The 19,300-nt window shown below is 37.8% G+C and overlaps 1 protein-coding gene across 6 annotated transcripts; it reads right to left on the reverse strand.

Annotated features, from left to right (window-relative positions):
• Positions 1 to 1,647: 1,647 nt before the first annotated feature.
• On the reverse strand, positions 1,648 to 18,914 carry LOC139959854 (BUB3-interacting and GLEBS motif-containing protein ZNF207-like). 6 transcript variants are annotated; one of them, XR_011790242.1, is made up of 11 exons: positions 18,762 to 18,914; positions 17,653 to 17,779; positions 16,432 to 16,561; positions 15,836 to 16,070; positions 14,243 to 14,477; positions 13,588 to 13,848; positions 12,542 to 12,803; positions 11,520 to 11,710; positions 7,277 to 7,333; positions 3,965 to 4,012; positions 1,648 to 3,030 (listed from the first exon to the last, which is right to left on the reverse strand). XR_011790242.1 is itself a non-coding variant. In XM_071957751.1 (9 exons), exons 1-8 carry the CDS (start codon positions 18,800 to 18,802, stop codon positions 11,553 to 11,555), a joined length of 1,449 nt encoding a protein of 482 aa, XP_071813852.1. In that variant the 5' UTR covers positions 18,803 to 18,914; the 3' UTR covers positions 1,648 to 7,333; positions 11,520 to 11,552. The 6 variants fall into 6 exon arrangements, 2 of the variants coding, with proteins under 2 accessions (XP_071813852.1, XP_071813853.1); XR_011790239.1 differs by having other exon boundaries at positions 1,648 to 4,012; XR_011790241.1 differs by having other exon boundaries at positions 3,965 to 7,333.
• Positions 18,915 to 19,300: the final 386 nt, after the last annotated feature.

Below are 19,300 nucleotides of genomic sequence, written 5' to 3' on the forward strand. Positions count from 1 at the left end.
ACTTTGCAGAAATTCGATTGGACTGATGTAGCCTGATATTTAGTACCCTTTATAACTCTTAATGTATTATCTTATTTGCGTATACACATCACCCCATCAACGCCCCCCCCCCCCCCCTCAAGGAAAATATGCATACTGGCACTGCAATATCCAATGTGCAAATTGGGAAACAAGGAACAAGTTTTCTATTGAGACAAATGAGGTGAAATCATGCTAGTTGCTAATGTATGAATTTTCCGAATGAGAGTTTATTTCTTGTTAATATCTTAACAAATTGTTTCCATTCGAAATAGCTTTGAGTTTGACCCACATAAATTCATTAAAACTCAGGGGCGTAGCCAGGATTTGCAAAGTTGGATGCACGACTATCTGAGCGGAGCGCCACCATCGGTTGGCGCGGAGCGTACAAGAAAAATTTTGGTTTTACAAACCCCTCAGATGGCCGGAAACGGCCCTTCCAGAGTGTTCATTCCGGTTCCCTGGCCTCTTGCTAACTTAAGACACCTCAATTTTTATGTAGAAAAAGGGCACATTTTTAACCCTGAGGAAAAGTGGGGGGGGGGGGGGCACGTGCCCCCCGGTTCCGCCGCCCTTGCGTTGATCATTCTATCTTCTCTCAACACTGTCCTTCGTTGTCATTCGCTGTCATTCGCAAATGATAATTAACCCTGTACAAAGTCAATTGTCGTTCGCTGTTATTCGTTTTAGTTTGTCCCCCCAGTTGGGACAATATTTAAATACTATATCATTAATGTCCCGCTTCAGAGCACTCGTATTGTCAATGAGAGCAGTATGAATATCATGTTCTTATCAGATGAAGGTCAGGAATTGTTTGTACTGTCAATACCAGTGCTTTGAAACATGAATATGATGGGAGGTCAGTTTAGCCTGGGAGGAATTGGCATTAGGAAATTGCCCCAACTGGCTGTGCACACCAAAATGAAGAGGGATTATCTATTGACTATAATAGCATATAAAGGAAGGTACCAGGAATCAGTTATCATGTTGAGTTATATATTTAGTGGCATTCTGTAGTTTAAAAACATACATGCATGAATATTAATGTCAAATTTTATGATCCATAAGCATGTATCTATATATACTTGCATTGTATTATCCCAAGTTAATGTATAATGATAATTAGACAAACTAGTGATATCTGATTAAGAATTTTATGCTCACTGCTTAATATTCATGATATTCACACAAAAAGCAACACGGTTGATTGTATGAATGTAGTGTGAAAAACCTAACATGCCAAGGATGAAAACCATAGAACATTTTGGTTCTTGTGTTGTGTTTTAAGCCATTTCTTGCAATTAATGAATTTTAATGGTATCAAGTTGGAGATGTCAAGAAAATGTGCTCACTATGCCATTATGCATCATAACTGAAAATCTAAATGAAATTTTGCTGTGAGAGTGTGGGAAGTACCGTATTAACATGCCGGCTCCCAGTAAAACCACGAGACTGTAACTGGTGGTCTTTCTAACATTTGGTCATTTTTCTTCTTACAAAGGGTATGTGAGTATGAGTGAACAGGAGGACGGGGGAGGGGGGATGTGGGTGTATAAAACACATTATCAAGGTACACAGAGAAGAGAGTAGAGTGAGATGTACTGAGACAATAAAGTAGAAGAGAAGGTATTTTCTTTTCCATAAATTGAATTTTCAATCAACTTCTTCATAAGAAACATTGTACAAAATACTACATTTACATTATTTGGTTCTACTTCTTGTGGCAGGCATCTTGGACATCCTATATCTCCATGTGATAGTCATCCCGTCACAATACATTTTCATTTCAAATAAATAGCCATTAAAATTCAAGTCATGCAATAAGCACAGGGGCTGATACATAGCAAGATTTAATAATGGAGGGGGTGTTTCCGTGGGGTCGTTGAAGCAGACTCATGTGGAAGGGGGAGGGGGTGTGGGTCTCCAATGGCACGCAAAATGAGGGAGATGGCTATCATTCCCAACTTCCACCATCAGTCCGGGGAAATTTTCTATTGGGGTGGGGGATTTACAAGACCCCTTTCATGGGAGCCTACTTCTCTAACCCCAGGGCCACATCCAACACTTTGCAAAATCCTTCAACTCCATCTGCTGGTTCTTCCATAAATGTCCATGTCCTTTATTAACAGAAATTGAGAATCCCACCCCCAATTTCGAATCCGGTCCATGCCTCTGGTCCTCCCCCATATACACAAATAAAGGTTTAGATGACAAATTGGTGAATTCTAAACCCAAGGTTGTGCTTGTGAATACTTTTTGAATTTTTGTGCAAGGTTGAAAAGGTGGTTGGTAAATTGGGAAGAAGTGCTTCCTCCATCCCCTGGATCCACCTCTGATGTATTTCCTTCGGTAACTTTCATCAACACTGAATGTGACTAAAGCCTCAGGTAATTTTTCATAGAAAGGAATTGTAAACAAATTGCCATTTTCTTTCCTTTTCTTTATTTTTAGCATTCTTCAAGCTAACTAACATCAGTTTACTCGACAAGGAATAGTGTCTACCTAGGGAACCCAATCAATCGAAGAGCAGGGCCTCGATCATGATATTTTGATTTTGAAATTCCTACTCCTCATCATGTCACCCCTGCACCATGGTACAAAGAAAATCCACTTCCATTCACATCAACTCAACATATGGCATTATTAACCTCTCACATGTTGGCAAATTACCCTCATCTAGCAGCAATTGGTGGTCCTTCCTGGAGGGATACTCTTAAAGGGATCATTAAATAGACAGTCAGATGTCCTGGATAATTTCATTCATGAACTTACAGTTTACGTCGGATCACTGTAGCCGCATGTCCTGAATGGTGGAGAAAGAATATTTGCCATACCAAAAAATCACCAGAAACAGAACTAAACACAGCCTGGTATCTGAAGGAGTGGTTCCTTGCAATGTATCTGTCAATGGCCGCTTGAGACACTGTAACTGGGAATAGCAACACTCCGATGGCACCCATTATGTTGTGGTTCTTTTCTGTTCTGTTTCCAAGTGGCTTGATTGGTCGGCACCTACAATCGATCAGCCATCAAAGAAGCAAAGCTAACCTAAACAAGGTTGCTCTGACCTGTCGTCACCCGGGGCAACCGACTTTCAGGAATTTTCATCACATATATGTTGTATGTGTAATTTTATATACTCTGCATTGACCTTGTCTATCAACCAACTTTTAGTCAGTCAAATACGAAAATCAAGTAACCAGTGGAATGAAAGCAAAAATATAATCCCATATTAGGATGTTGGATCTGCCAGAAAGTTTTCATCAGTTCCTTCTAAGCAAACAATTACAATTTAAACAAAGCAAAAACAACTTATTATTTCATTCATTCATTCATTATTCCAGTTTCATTATTCCATATTTGAAATGGCAGGAAGCAATGACTGTTGTGAAACATGTTAAAGCTCATATAATTATGTAATTTTTAACGTAATAATTTTTTATAAATTATGGGCACTCTTTTCATTTTTTTATACCTTATATGTCCAACTCACTATGTGATCTAAACCAACCCTTGTTTTTGAATTTTTTTTTTATGAGAAAAGTGAGAAATAAAACCTTTTGTTCGCTCGCATGATTATTTGAAGATTCCAAACACAAAAGTAAAGGGTTAAATTCGCTTCTCTCTAATCAGTAGTGTTTGATATATTTTTAACGATTCAATTAGTATTATTTGATGCACACCACGAAAAGCAAAATACAAAATAAAATCTTCTAAGATAACATAAAGGAATGGTTTTCATTGACAAAATTAAATTTAAAAAAAAAAAAAAAAAAGTTATATGTAAGTTTACGATCAAACGTAAACAATTTTGTTTTTTTCGCCAAACAAACCAGATAATTTGGATTGTTGGGGACTGAATGAATCAGTCCAACAACAGATGATATCCATCTGTTGTGAAAGTGACACCATCTACACAAGAAAAGATTATCAAGGAAGGACTTACTGGCCAGCTCGACTGGTCAGTCAACAGGCTGGACTTAATCAGATGTACCTTGAAGGACAAAGAAAATGTTGCCAATTTTTAAACATAATCATAAGAAACCAAAATATTTGAGAGTTGAATACAGATCTAGATTGTTCAAGACACTGAGCCTAATGTTAATTTAATGCCATCAACTGTTGGCTCCAGAAAGTAATGCGATATAGTCTCTCTTCTGGTATGTTACAGAATATGCTTTTCCTGATGCTTACTTCTGTTGCAGTATTTTTTACTCATGCTTGTGATAAGTGGAAGGTTGGGGAGAAATGTACAGTAAATGCATGCCGTGACTAGGGATGTTGAGAGCCAAGTTAAGCCCCAAACTACATAAATTTTATGGCACATTTATCAGTGATAGAATGAGTTTCTCCAAATATAAGTATTCAATATTCTTCGTCCCACAAATTTTCCCAAGCCCCTAATTGACCCTGGGTCCTCGACTCCCTGAGCATCAGGCCTAGCTGCGGCACGCATACTACATAATGCTGAATGATGTAAGCTGCCATCGGATAAAGATAAGGACTATAATATTAGGTGGTATGGTAAAATTCTCACAAAAATGTTGTACATAGGAAATGGGAGTTGGAGATTTATCACTTATGAAGCTTGCGCCAACAAATGCTATTTGAAAACTTGTTTTATATTCCCAAAGAGAGTATCACTTACATGATAATTCGAAATATATAATGTTGAGCTGAGGTTTGTATCTTTGTTTCATCCTTCCCACATGATCTGCATAGCTATCAGTCTAACATAGAGAACTATGTGGTTACAACCACTTATTTTCTTCTTATTCTTTGAGTTCATTATATCTATTCTACTCGAATGCAACATTTTGCAAACACCTTGGGAGGTTATGTAAATCATTTCATTGATCCTGGGTGTGAGTTTGACCATCTTCAGTGAAAGGTGACATATTTTGAACTACCTCCATGTATTTTCAGTCCTGTGGATCCCTGTTATTCCAGCTTTTCGACAACAATTTTCACCGCGATCACCATGGCGACCCTCCAGTGGCAAATTTTGTGGCCTGGAATAGGTGGTATTCCCCTCCCCTTTGAAAATTTTTTAAAAATACATTATTAAGGGTGCTACATTTGGAAATGGTGTTATACTTTGTGAGTTTTTCGAAGTAATATATGATCAAGAATGTTCCACTTTATCCCCACAAATAACTAATTTTTTTCATTCTGACTTTTTGGCGACCCAAAAATGGTAGCAACCCCCCCCCCCAGATTGATTACCAGGACTAAAGACTACCATTACATGGTTCAAAATTCAACACAAAATGCACCACTAACATGGTTTTTGTATTTTAATTCTTCATTGAAGAAAATATGGCCCATATGGGTATGACTAAACAATTCCAGATGCTAGCTAAGAATCTCACATCGAAATATTATTCCTAAAGTTCTCGCAACTGAATATGGTTCAATTTGAACGCAATGTGGTTTTGTCCGGTGAAGCAAAAGTTTATACAGAACACAAACTATCACTGGCGGATCCAAGGGGGGGCCAAGGGGGGCCATGGCCCCCCCCAAAAGGTGAGCCAAAAAGTGTTTCCGAACATCTGCTAAATCATATGATTGGTAATTAAAAAAATCGAGAGGAATAGCAGTGGTAGACTAGTCTAAACCTTTTCGTTTTCTGGTTTAAAATTAAATGCAGAGCTCCCAACTGACCCGCCATTCGCGGGAATTAGACCCGCAGTCTAACACCCAAACCCGCTGACCGCACAAGCATCCGAAAAAAACGCATTGTAATTGTCAAGTATACATAAAAAAAAATTGCATCAAATTTTGACTTAGCAACCATTATTTCTTTAGCATTTAGCATAATAGAGTATAAAACCTCCTTTACAGCATCATTTGAACCTTTGAATTGGGGAGAGCAGCGAACATTTTCATGCCACGGGAAAGAATGAATTATCACCTATTCAATTTATTGATGTTACACACAAAAAAATGCATATTTCTCAGAAAATTTTGGGTGACAAAATAAGTGCCACCATTTTACATGTAGGCATCCCCAGGATTCCAAAAAAATCAATAGGGGAGGGGGTGGGTGTCCCCCCTTATACCCCTCCCCCAGGACGGCGATTCGTGGCATGGACCAGCATTTGCCTTCTCAAGAGTTGGGAGCTATGTAAATGTATGAGCATGAGGATTTACAGTTTAACACCATTTTGCAGTTACAGGCTGGTTGTAAGAAATTCATAACCTATGAGAAATAAAATTTCTTGAGAAAGATGATCCCAACTTTGTTTTATAAATATTTTAGAAAATTACACCTGGGAAATATTTTTTTTAGAAGTCAGTTAACATCACCATTGTACACTTTTGTCGCACCAAATTACATCTGAGTGCATTCAGCAATAGAAAATTTTCCAAAGGGGAGGGGGCACCCCCTCCCCTTAGACCCCTCCCCCATATCACTCTAACGCCACTTTGGCCCCTCCCAAACAAAGGCCCTGGATCCGCCAGTGCAAACTATAGTCTGTGACGTAATGTAATCATGGTTTTCCAAAGCTTCCTTTCTCTTGCATGTTGTAGTTGAGTACCCATTGAAATCTGGATAGTTGGATATACTTGGAATATTTGCTTAACTGACAGTTTTCCCCAGCTGCAAGGCTTCATCAAACTTTTGTCTTAATACAAGTATTACCTTCCACTATGGATTTAAAATTAATACATTTTGCAAAGAAATGCTTTTTGCCAAACCAAGAACAGATGAAATATTTATGGATCTGCAATATTGTGTGCTATTAGAAGCTAAGCTTCCTCCATCCACAGAACAACTCTGTCCTAAATTAACGAAACATGGATGACAAAAGTTGTATGAAGAGTAACTCTTCCCAATGCAGTCTTTGACTGGATTTTCTAGGTGACAAAAAGGTATCCATATCTTAATAAATTAACTGTTTTAAAATCATACCATCAGAAAAGTTCTTAAAGTATATTACATTTTTAAGGGGGGGTCTTCAAAATAACATTTTTATTTTTCCTTTGCAATTTCGCCAAACACTTTTTACAGTGTTGGGGACTTGGAAAAGTCCAACAGCTATAAAGCTGTGAAAAGTTTTACAATTTTACAAATTGACAACTTAAGCACACTCTTGGACATTTTGCTGAACATTTCGCCAAACACACTGAAGCAGTGATGTTGGGGACTTTTTGAAAAAAAAAAAGTCCAACAGCAGTCTCATTTTTTTTAACATGTTCACCCTGCTGTGAAAACGTTGCCAGCTGTTACTAGAAATTGATCAAAGGGACTTGCCTGCACATAACAACCCACACCAAGAAGGCTTAGTAAATCCTCAGTTTGGTGGGAAACCTTTAAGATAGAAGAAAAGATCACGTCCGGTGAGTCGAAAGTATGCTGAAAACAGAGAGAAACTGGTTGCCATGCACTTGTATTTTATAGTAAAATAGACATCACTCTAAATCAATGTTATATCATCGCAGCAAAGTTAACAGTCCCTGGTTTCTTTCTCTTCCTTGTTAATTTTTTTTTTTCAAATTGTTACTCAGTATAAAACTTGAAAAGGGCAAAGTTGCACCATATGCTTTGCTTCTGTGTTTAGTGAAAAAAAAAACCTTATAAAGGAAGGCCTCTTTCATTTCAACTTTGAATTTCATTAACCCTATCGAGACACACCCCTTGAAACCTTTTTCCCGTTTTCAAAAGGGTGCTTACACTATTGATCAATGGTTCACCTTGGATATTACTATTTTTTCGATCAATCGACATATGGTCAGGGTAGTTCGTTTTATACGGGTTATTAAAGTTTACTAGATATCATGCCAGATAATCAAATTTCAGATTTTATGTTGCCTATGATGCAATATACAATAGTGATGCTCTGATAGGAAGATACTGATGTCGTAATTTAAATGACATTTCCAAAGTTTATATTAAAGTACACCAAACATGACTTTAAAGTATGTTGTTTAAAGTATGTTTTTACTAATCTCATCAGACCAGAAGGGTTTTACTGCCTTGTAAGAAACTGGTAATAATTCTAATATATTTGGTTACGATATTGTGAAACTGTTTGGAGGAAAGAGAGAATCATGATATATCCAATCTTACATTTTGACAGCTCTACTGTTCATTCCATTCATCATTTAAACTTGAACTCACTTTGCTATAAACGGAGGATACCGCAGTCTTGCCTCGAGAACATTTTTTGAGTAATTTTGGTGTCTTAACTCCTTGTTCGTCCAACACAAGTGCATTATTGCTTCTAAGTTAGTACCTCATAAAATTAACATTAAATTATTTTCAAAAAGTTTCTGCATGATTTATCAAAAGCCCCTGGGATCCACGCTTGAATTTTGAGAGAAGTAAGCGGCCACCGAAATGGAAATTGAATAGAATCAAGCATTTATACTTTTTTTTTTAATGATTTATATTAATTAATTTCTTCTGCATAAAATGGGAGTCCTACAATACGATACAATTACAAATGCTGAAAATAACATAAAAATCCATGTAATTCTGTTATGGTTATCAAATCTCTTGTAACACTCAAGTTACAGGAATATAAATTATTAGTATTACTTTTAATTATTTTTGTAAATATCATCAACAATACAAACAGTACACTTTGTGTGTGTGTGTGTGTGCATAGCTTCAGGTTCCCTTTAAGCAATGTACCATAGTTTCTTTAAGGAATCTAGTTATAACCATGTCCATGACTTACCTTGAAAACAGAACAAAAAGGGAAAGAAAAACAGTACTTTTTGTCCACAAGATTATAACAGACCATTGTTTATTCAGAAGTTTCACTTAAATTGTACAATTAACAGTTTTGGCTAGGGAATACTTCCTCATTTGTAGTTCTCTGTGATTAATAAATCATTCTTACCTTAAAAAGACATTCCAAAAATGAAGGAAAAAAATAATTAAACCTATATATTACAGTCTGAATTAATTACGTTTACTGAAATTGAACTGAGAAGCAACATCACCTTCAAATTATATGATATCATGACAAACATATGATAGAGATGAGAATAACTTCCCCTCACAGCTGACAAAATTCTTGCTCTGTATGGGATGAGATATTTTTTTGTTTAAAAGAAGTGTCTCCGGGGGGGGGGGGGGGAGGGGAGGGTTGCTGTAAACGTGAGATGTAACTAGGAGGTGTAATCTATTTACTTTCTTTGAGTTTCTTCCAGATTTTCAAGAATGTGAACAAGTGCTGTCACAGAAACCAACAACGATATTGTGTCATTTATGTAAGAACCTCAATAGTTCTGTTTTAGCATTCGCAAAACCCAATTTCCATGAGAGAATTAAATTGTAAAAAAATAAACAAAACCATGGCACATTCAAGCATGAGGGTATCCATGATGTCATATTTAGACTTGCTTAAGTTTGTAGTGTGCAAAACAACATTAAATCTGTGATATCTCCCACAATGAAAGAGAGTTTTTGGTTAGCTGTTTGAGAATGTTGATCATATATCTCTATCACGATGACCAATGATGATGGTTAGTTTGAGGGTGCTACTGCCAAAATTTGAGCAAATTGAGAGAAAAAAAATTGAGAAGCATACATTTTAAAGGATCATAAAGCATTTAAAAATGGAAGCTTAGAAAGATGTTCTCCAAATTCTTGTTTGCTCCTTATAACTTCAATACTGAACTTTCAATTAAGTGCCATTCAGAGCAAATAGAATCCTTCTATGACAAACATTAAGATTGAATATACATCAAATTGCTAATTCCCTTTGAAATGCTGCAAACTGAGCCAGCTGATTATCATGGTATTACGATGCATCTCAATCCAACATTCTTTGAGTGAAACGTTTAGTCCATTTGTCTAATGTTGACTTAACTGTTCTCCATGGTCAATAATTCAGTTATGTGTTACAGTGGTTTAAAGTCAATCAAGCAAATTTCATTACACCATCTTATGGGGAAACCTACCTTTGTACACAGAAAATGAAAACTGCATCATGCGCCTTTTCCCAGTCACCGCTAGAAATCCACCACACTTCACCAGGAGAACATCTCCTCCTCCACCACCCACCCCACGCCCAATCTAAATTCTTCACCATTCCCCACACCACCTATTACGGCTAAAATCTGTCAATTGTCATAGTTCAGATCTCTTTTGAATGAAACAACCCCCCTCACCTCCCCCAACCTGGAGCCACCAACCATCCCCCCCTCCACCCCCAGTCATTGAGTGAAATAAATCCTGAATTTCATATCAGACCGAACTCCGGATTATTTATCAATATATTCAGTTTTACATACTATCAACTATAGAGGGCATGACTAAACTATACCATCATTTCTTTCCAATGAAATGAAGTAATACACACGTCCACACCCTCCCCCCCCCCCCTTTTCTTCTCCCAGCTTTGTTTGACTGGACATAAACTGTCACCTTTGACATATTTTCTGACACACCTACCCTCTGGAGGTCAAATATGATTCATCTTGGTTACAAAACTTACCTATCTTTTATCCTCCCTGCAGTAAGAAATTGCTTTAAAATTTTACACCAAACTCAAGTGTACACATCAAAGTGAAACTTTATAAAATATTTACATGACTACAAATTCCAGAGAGAAAGGTCAGACAGACGATTTTTCTCAACGATGAGAATTGGATAAACCAATAAAAAACAACAACCTAAAGGGTTTACTACCATTACAAAATCAAATTTTCACTGATAAGAACACATTACAGGTTGTTGAAATTAAAGACCAGACTATTTGTTCAAAGAATACAAAAGAGCACAATGAGTCTGAAAACAATAGACTTGCATCAACAGGACAAAAGCTCTTTGTCTTTATCCTTAAGAAAGGATTTGACCATAGAACTCAGGACACTGGCTGTAGATTCCTAGGTTTGGTCAGGAGTTGAATATGGATAACATTGATGCCATCACAGATTAAACACGAAATACCCAACGCAATATTTCGTTGAATATCGCATGGTTTGGATTTCTTAGGTTTTTGGTAACAATTAGTGGATTGAGTAATAAGTAGATTGACAAGCCATTTAGCTATATTTTCATGTTAACTAATCGCACACAGAGACACTGTATTTGCATATATGTCCAATGATGACCAATCTTTTCACGCTCACTGTGCTACTAACAAAGACGGTAAACACGTTAAGTTCAGGGTTAATGGATTTTCAAGATGCATTTTGAAGTAGGTAAACCACCAAACATATTCTGCAATTTATATTTGGATTTAGTGTTGTCGGAAAGAGTTGACATTTCTTTAAAAGCAATTTCAACTGAGACCAAAAAACACATTACGGAATAGACTCCATTTTCTAAAGTCAACGGTCAAGTCTTGACTGATGTATCTATTCAATGCAAACCTTTTGAAAAACCCTGGCAGGGCCTCAAGAGCCGAGGCTAAAGAATCAAGAATGTTTTCCTAACATGAAGACCGCAGGTTTTATCTTAGGTCTTCCAAAATCAATATGCACCTTCAACAAGTAATACAGGAAACTTTTCTTTCTGTGACAATCAAATTGATGCCAACCTTCGTCTCTTAATCTTTCAACCAGCTGGTCTATCAGAATCTTCCTCCGTGCATGTACGGGGGTCCTCTGTAAGGCATTCGGTCCATCATCTGCGGAGGCATGCCAAATGGGTGACCGTCTGACCTTGGGGGCATCTGGAACATCATCGGCATGTGAGGTATACCACCCATTTGTTGTGGATTCATACCACCTGAAGTAAAGGAAGAAAAAAACCAAAAACAAAGTATGAAACTGCATCAAAGTTAGAAAGCCTGGCAATCCATCTAGCTTGACATCCCCCTCGCTCACTGTCTGCTATTCCTATTTTTGTCAGTCATGTCTCAGTTCATGCCCCATCAAGTCATTTAATCTTCTGGCTACCATTCTTATCAATATCAGTCATCCCCCCCCTCCCCTGTTTGCCATCTTCTGTATACATTACACATACTCAGTTCTACTTAAACCTTCAATTGATCAATTAATGAGTTGTAAGTCAGTGCCTTCTTTCTTCTTGCTCGTTTAAACTGCTTCTGATGAAGATTGGGCTAAGATTCAAGTTTTTCGTAATTACTTGGTCAACTTTCATATCTAGCATTTTGCTAGCATTTTCTCTTCTATATGCTCTTGCAAGTAGACAAAATGCTTTCCATACTTGTTGGCAATGGTACGTACACATCTGTAAGGTGAAAGTTCAAGTTCAATACCACCAAAGTCATGCTGGTCACAAGCCAATAAAGTACATGAAAATGCCACACTTAAAAAGGTGATTGCATTGACTGGTTGTTTGGAACCAGATTATCCATAATCAGAACCAAAATATTAAGCTTTGAATTTTTCGGACAATGACACTGGAAATCTCTTCTCAACCACATCCCCTCCCTCCCCCCCCCCCCCCAAAAAAAAAGAAAATACAAATGGGAATATCGCAGACAGCCTTTTATCTATTCAGCACATCAAAATCGTAAACGAAAACTTACTTCTTGCTCAATCTCAATGATGGATGGATCCCACTTTTGAAAGAGGATCGAGATTTGGAACTTACCCATCATCTGCATAGGAGGCAGTCTGGCATGCTCTGGCATACCTGGAGCCATAAGGGGTTGGCCCATACCCATAGCACCATCCATTCTTGGGTGCATGACCATACCAGATGTTGGTGGCATGCTAGATACAGGCGGCATGCTGGAGACGGGAGGTTGCGAGGAAGCCTGCGAGACCTGGTGGCCCATGGACATTGACGAGGACGTCATCGGTAGACTGCTTGGCTTTGCTGAGTACTTGGGTAACTTGGCTCGGATTTCTTCCTGCGAGTGAAAAGCAAAGAAGAGTACTAATACTATAATGAATAGTTGTGGCTAGCTTTGCAGTCTACAAGTCTACAAGCATATCCAAGAAGATTCCCAAGTTTACAAAGAAGACAGAGCTTTTCTGTGTGTGGGGAGGGGGGGGGGAGGGGAGGATGCATACATATCAATGGCCAAATTCATGAAGTCCTATATAATAATACACGTCGCCAATAATAATCTGGGTAATCTGTGATTGACATGACCAGGTAATTGCTATTGACAAAACAAGAATGTATTTCACATTTCAAAAGGAAAGAAAAGTTTTTTCCCTCTTACAGTCCCAAATACAAGTACTGCATCTGAAATAATGCAGAGAAGACCTCCTGTAAAGGATATTTTTCAATTTGAATAAAAGGATTATTACACTTTCTAGGATATTAAACTTCCTGTCTTTTCCATGACCAAATGAAAGAAATCCTATAACCCTTTCCACAGAGCATGTCTGACATTTTGCTTTGAGGCAAAGTTTGAATTCAACTTGGAAACATCGAATAAGTCAATAGATGGAGTTCATACCTGAATTATTCATTTCATTACAAGCTAAAAGTTACTTTCAAATTGTCAATTCCCATACTTCACAACTTAGGAGTGATTTATTAAACCTGCTAATACTGAGGGTGTCATTAAAACTCTTGTCCTTTTCTGATACTCTTTTGTAGTAATACCAGCTCGCTTTAAAATCTCCTTAGCAATGACCTCCCAAGGTCACCCAGATTCAAATGCTATGTGTGTGTGAACTGACCAATGAGAGCTCTTCATCAGGATGAATGATTTTACTGGTGGCGCTGGTACTTATCGTTGTCTTTGACTTGGATTCTCCAGACAAGGTCACTTTGGCTTGCGTGGTCGCCGAACTAGAAGCTGCTGCAGATGGCATAGGGGGCGCCGCGTATGAAGGGAATGTTTGTTTCGACTGACTGGGTGCTGAAGTTGATGGCGCACTACTCTGCAGTGGTTTGAAGTCTGCTCCGACTGGTCCCGAGCTGGAGGATGTCACAGAGGTCTGTTGTGGGAAATATACAAAAATTAGGAAATGCCATCAGAATGGTGATTGTCACCTTAGAAAAAAAAGGAGATGTATAAATAATATAGGAGCTGTAGTTCAAGCACTGCATAATATTATAATAGGATAATATCATGAGAGAAGAATTTCTTCAGTCAAAATCTACTTTCTTAAAGATGGAAAACATCACTCAGACAACTAGAAACACTAGTCTGTGTCCATGGTAACATTCATTTTAAGTCAATAAGCCATCTTGTGATACTAATATCTTATCAATTTATCAAACAAGTGAGTTCATATTCTTGTATTAATGTCCATGACAATATGTCTGGCACTTTGCATAAAACCTCTTTGAGGCAGAGTTTACATGTGGAAGTGTAAAGAGAACACTTACCGATGCTGCACTGGGAAAGAGCGGCTTGGGTGGCGCTGGCCGAGGAATTGCAGCGCTTGATATAGACGGTCCCATTGGGAGGCTAGGTTTACTGACAGGAAGATCAGGCATAGACGACCTTGGTTGAGGCGGCCTCATGTGGTTCATTTGATTATGCATGGCTCCACCAGGCATCCGTACCATTCCTGGCATGGGGGGCATTCCCGGCATTCCAGGGAGTGGGGGCATCGGTAAGCTATTCAGTACAACGTGATGAAAAAGTGTCGTTTTCGGTAGAAATATGTACATTTGTTCAAGACACTGAATAGATCTAAGATAATTGGGCTCCTTCACAGCAAGAATCAGGGTTTGATTCAGCCTGAAGAATCAGGGTTTATATTCAACCTAAAGGATCAGGGTTTGATTTGGCCTCATTTTTGATTCGGCCTGAAGAATCAGGGTTTGAATCCAACCTCAAGGATCAGGGTTTGAATCCAACCTCAAGGATCAGGTTTGATCCAGCCTGAATAATCATAGTCTGATTCAGCCTGAAGAATCAGGGTTTGATCAACCTCAAGGATCAGGTTTGATCCAGCCTGAAGACTCAGGGTCTGATTCAGCCTGAAGAATCAGGGTTTGAATTCAACCTAAAGGATCAGGGTTTGATTTGGCCTCATTTTTTATTCGGCCTGAAGAATCAGGGTTTGAATTCAACCTAAAGAATCAGGGTCTGATTCAGCCTGAAGAATCAGGGTTTGAATTCAAAACTCAAGGATCAGGTTAAGAAGCATTTGAAACAGCATCAATATGTCAATCAAAACAACATGCTCTCGTAATTTTGTAAAAGAAGCGAACAGTTAAGGAAGTAGCTTCTATATTGTTAATTATCTGTAAGACTAATAATAAAGTGCAAAGATGGATTTACATGCTAAACACTGCAAGGGTATAATGAATGTATCAAAATCATTTTTCACCTATTTACCTCATATGAATCATGCAGAAAACAATCACATTACTGGAACTTCACCCCCAAATCTTGCTTTTAGTCAATATATGATTAACCTCCAAAATGGCCACAAAAATTTGTTCTCTACAAAACTATGGGCCACAAACATTCTGAGCTTAATGTAATGTTTTAAAATTTGCTATAAATGAAAATTCATTGAATGAACGAAGAGATTTTCAAAATACTTGGAGAAACATAATTATAACAGGAACGATAAGGATAAACAGAAAATTGGCTAAATGCCAGTGGATTTCACCATTTGCAAGTTGAAATAAACTTTTTTTCTGCAAGTAGATATTAATGACATAAAGAGATGGAAAGTATTTGGCAGCTCTAAATAGCCTCTAAAATAACTGATGTGTGTTATTATTCATGTAAGTGACAGTTACAACTTGATTTTATAAGCTAATTGCATTTCTTAGCAAGCGATTAAAAATGTTGAAATTCTACGCCTGAAATCTATGTTGAAAGTTAGCAAATACAACCAACTGCTTGACAGATGACGCACTATCACTTTTGCAACAGACAAGCTGAAATCGCCTGATCGATAAATCCAGAATTCAGACAGCACGTGGAAATTAAAAATGATCCTGTTACAAAGTACTTACCCAGGAATGGGTGGAGGTGGAACAAATGGTGGTAAACCTGGCATACCAGGCATGGGCATCCCCCTAGGAGGCATTGGCACTGGTGGCATACCAGGCATGGGCATGGGGGGCATCATTCCCCCTTGCATACCTGGTATTGGTGCAGCTGCCGGGGCTGAAGTGGCCACAGCCTGAGAAGGCCCGGCTGAGGTAGACGCTCCTCCATCTTGCTCTGCTTTCTTCTTGTTTGCTGAATCTTTTGAGAACAAAAGAAAAGAAGGGTGTTCCGACTTAGGAAGCAAGTGTAACGATGTACATCTGCTTAATATTTGACAGGGAGTGAGCACAGGATGGGAATTTTGAACATCCTTTAAAGGCAACAAAGGAAAATATACTCACATGGTATCACCTCTGTTTCAAGAAATGACAATTTTGATGGCAATGGGCCTGTTTTTTACTGTTTTTGTTTGATTTCTCCACCAGTGCAGTTTGGCAAATGCATATCTCGACGAAACAGATGGTTTTTGCCATCGCATGACATTTTCTTATTTCAGAAACAAATAATGTCATTGTGCCACTTGAATGAATAAACAAATCAATTCTCCTGAAAAACTTACCAGATGCCAATTTAGCAGCATGCTCTTTCAGATCTTTTTCTGGAATTCCTTCCATACCGTATATTTCAATCTCTATATCTGTTCTGTTTGGCAAAGCATTTGGAACTTTGTCCATATTTTCTTTGTGAACCTGTAGAAAAAAGGGGAACAAAATCCAAGTTTGACAACTTGACAAGATGCAAGAGAAAGAGCTCTTTTTACTCCAAATATATAGTGTCAGATCCATTCTTTAATATCTGAGAGAATGTATTTTGTAATCTTCTTGTTCATCTTCTTGCAATGTTCCAGTTCTAACACTTAAGACCTGACGCTAATTTGAATCTAAGTCACTCTTTTCAACACAATACTTTCCCTGTCACAGGGTCAGTGTAAAAACTATTCAAAAACTGTTTTTTCAATCCCTGATTTTGGATATTACCTTTAAACACATAATGAGATAAAAGGGGCAAGTATTGAGACACAAGAGGCCCTGAAAACTATATTGAAAGCAATTTGAGTTATTTGAGTTAAAGATTACTGAGGCATATTAATATTAGTGAAGGCAAACAAGTCATTGGGAACTATTGGTCTGAACGTTGTGCAGCTGCAAAACACAGGAGAGTTTAGACATTGCAGAGTAGTACAGCAGTCAGCATAGCTCAGTCGTTTCCGAGAGTCAAGACAGCTGAATCATTACAGACATAGTTGTTGGGACAGTTAAGTAATTCAGACATAACAATCAGCAAAGCTGAGTTGTTTCCGTTGGTCAGGACAGTTGAGACATTTCAGACACAGAAGTGAGGACAGTTATTATAAGCAGTCAGTCAAGTCATAACGGTCATCAAATCGTGGACAATTGAGCCATTTTAGAGATTCAGGACAGTTGAGTCACTTGAGACATTCCAGACAGTAGTAGGAACAGTTGAGTTATTCCAGTCAGCAGTAGGCACAGTTGAGTATTTCCGAAATTCAGGACAGTTGATGCATTCCAGATAGAGGTATGGGACAGTTGAGTCGTTTCAAGCAGGGAAGTCAGGATATTTGATTCATTCAGGCAGTCAGGACAGTTGAGTCATGTCAGACAATCACTCGGTCAGTAAAATCATTTCAGACAACAGTAGGGTCATTTGGGTCATTGTAGACATACCAGTCAGGAAAGACAAAATAAAGACAGTCTTTCACTAAAACAAGTGCAACACTAAAAAGACTTCACTTTCGGTAAAAATTGTCATATTTGCTTACCTGCATGCAGTGAATTGCTAATCCCGGACCTGTGTAGAGCTTTTTGTGACATATGTGACATTTGAAGTGCTTAGCCTTCTGGTGCTGTATTAAGACCTTCTCATCTTCAAAATCCCTGTTACAATACCTGTCACAATTTTGTTAAGGAATTTAGATACAAAACATAATGAACACAAATTTATACATGAAAGGCTATGAAGCAATAATTTTCTGAACACATTTTAAGCAGGAGTTCTTTAACCCTTCATTTTGCTTTTGTAGCCTCAAAATGTACTTAAAGGAGAATAAACCCAACCATCAGCTTTAGCTTAAAGGGGAAAGGATCTTTGTGATGAACAACAACATTACTATTACTCTGAAATTGTATAAATTAGTTCTATTGCAACATGTCCCATACCCCAAAAGAAAATACTGATACTCCAAAATTGTAGAAATAAGCTTTAAAATTGTTCTATTTGTCACATTTAAAAAAGAAAATGCAAGTCTATCCACATACAACCAACTGTACACAAAGCACAAAGACATTACTCCAACAGAAGAAATACATTTAGTACAATGACTGGGTGAGATTCTGCACACAAAGAATACAACCAAAACAAGGGTTAAAAACATAATAAACAGAATATACCAGCCCGATACAAGAAAGGCATCATTATGCAATGCCCAGTGCATCAAGCAGGTGACACATTTCACTTTCTATTTGATTTCTTTTTTATGGGACATACTTACTAATGTCTTAATCTTTGAAGTTTGATAGGCTATGTTGTGTTGTTCTCAAAATGTTGAAAGCAAGCATAACTTTGCTCACTGCGACTCAATGTTTTCAGAAACGTGTTGCTTCTATTGTCACTCCGAAAACATACCGTATTTTATTAAACCTAACGCTAGCTCTTAAGTGGGTCTCAGATGCACATTTTGTAAAATATCAACTTCGAACAGCCAAGATTTCAGCTTAGGCTACCATAGCCTAACACTAACTACTCAACACTGACAAAGTAACATTAGCCTAAGTTACCTACATTACGGTAGTCTTCTTTACAACTAACATTACCTATTTTTTTCAATCTAAAACATAAGGATTAGCCAAACTATATTCATTAAAAGGATACCAGCACCATGGCCTCTGTGGCTTCTTCTTTTTTCGACCCATTTTGGTTCTGTTTTCACGTCGGTGCCTACGTTAGTGTCTTTTTGTGATGTTCTACGAAGTGCAAGCGTGTTATCTGTAATACTTTATAGCGCAATTAGAGCAGCGTACCTAGCCTAGCCTGCATCGACGGTATTCATTTATTGAATTACTATTGTGGAATAGCCCCCTCGAAACGAACGCTATTTAGACCTAGAGTAACGAACAGTTGTACTACAAGTCCAAAGAACCAGTATAACCTGCTAGAATTGTCCCTTCTTCAGGGTCAGAGCGTCCTGGGAGAATAAGTTAAATCATGCCGATGTTTTAGCCTTAACCTACTACTTTTTTATACTTTTTTTGATACTTGAAACTATCAGTAATATCTTTTTGATATGCAGTAACACTAACAGTTTTTATTTACATCAAAGAAATATAAAGCATAATCCAATTTATTCAATAATAACATCATTATACGAATCTGGGAGTGCCTGCAGCAGCCAATACTTTTAATGGGAGAGG

The sequence above is a fragment of the Apostichopus japonicus genome, chromosome 19, assembly GCF_037975245.1.
Source record: "Apostichopus japonicus isolate 1M-3 chromosome 19, ASM3797524v1, whole genome shotgun sequence".
Taxonomy (NCBI): domain Eukaryota; kingdom Metazoa; phylum Echinodermata; class Holothuroidea; order Aspidochirotida; family Stichopodidae; genus Apostichopus; species Apostichopus japonicus.

Bases quoted from the DNA above. Each gene is read 5' to 3' on its own strand.
- LOC139959854 (XM_071957751.1), bottom strand. From the start codon at position 18,802: ATGGGTCGAAAAAAGAAGAAGCCACAGAGGCCATGGTGCTG. The intron at 17,780-18,761 runs GTATCCTTTTAA...AAATTGTGACAG, and splicing joins CCACAGAGGCCATGGTGCTG to GTATTGTAACAGGGATTTTG. The intron at 11,711-12,541 runs GTAAGTTCCAAA...CCTTTACTTCAG, and splicing joins GCCTCCTATGCAGATGATGG to GTGGTATGAATCCACAACAA.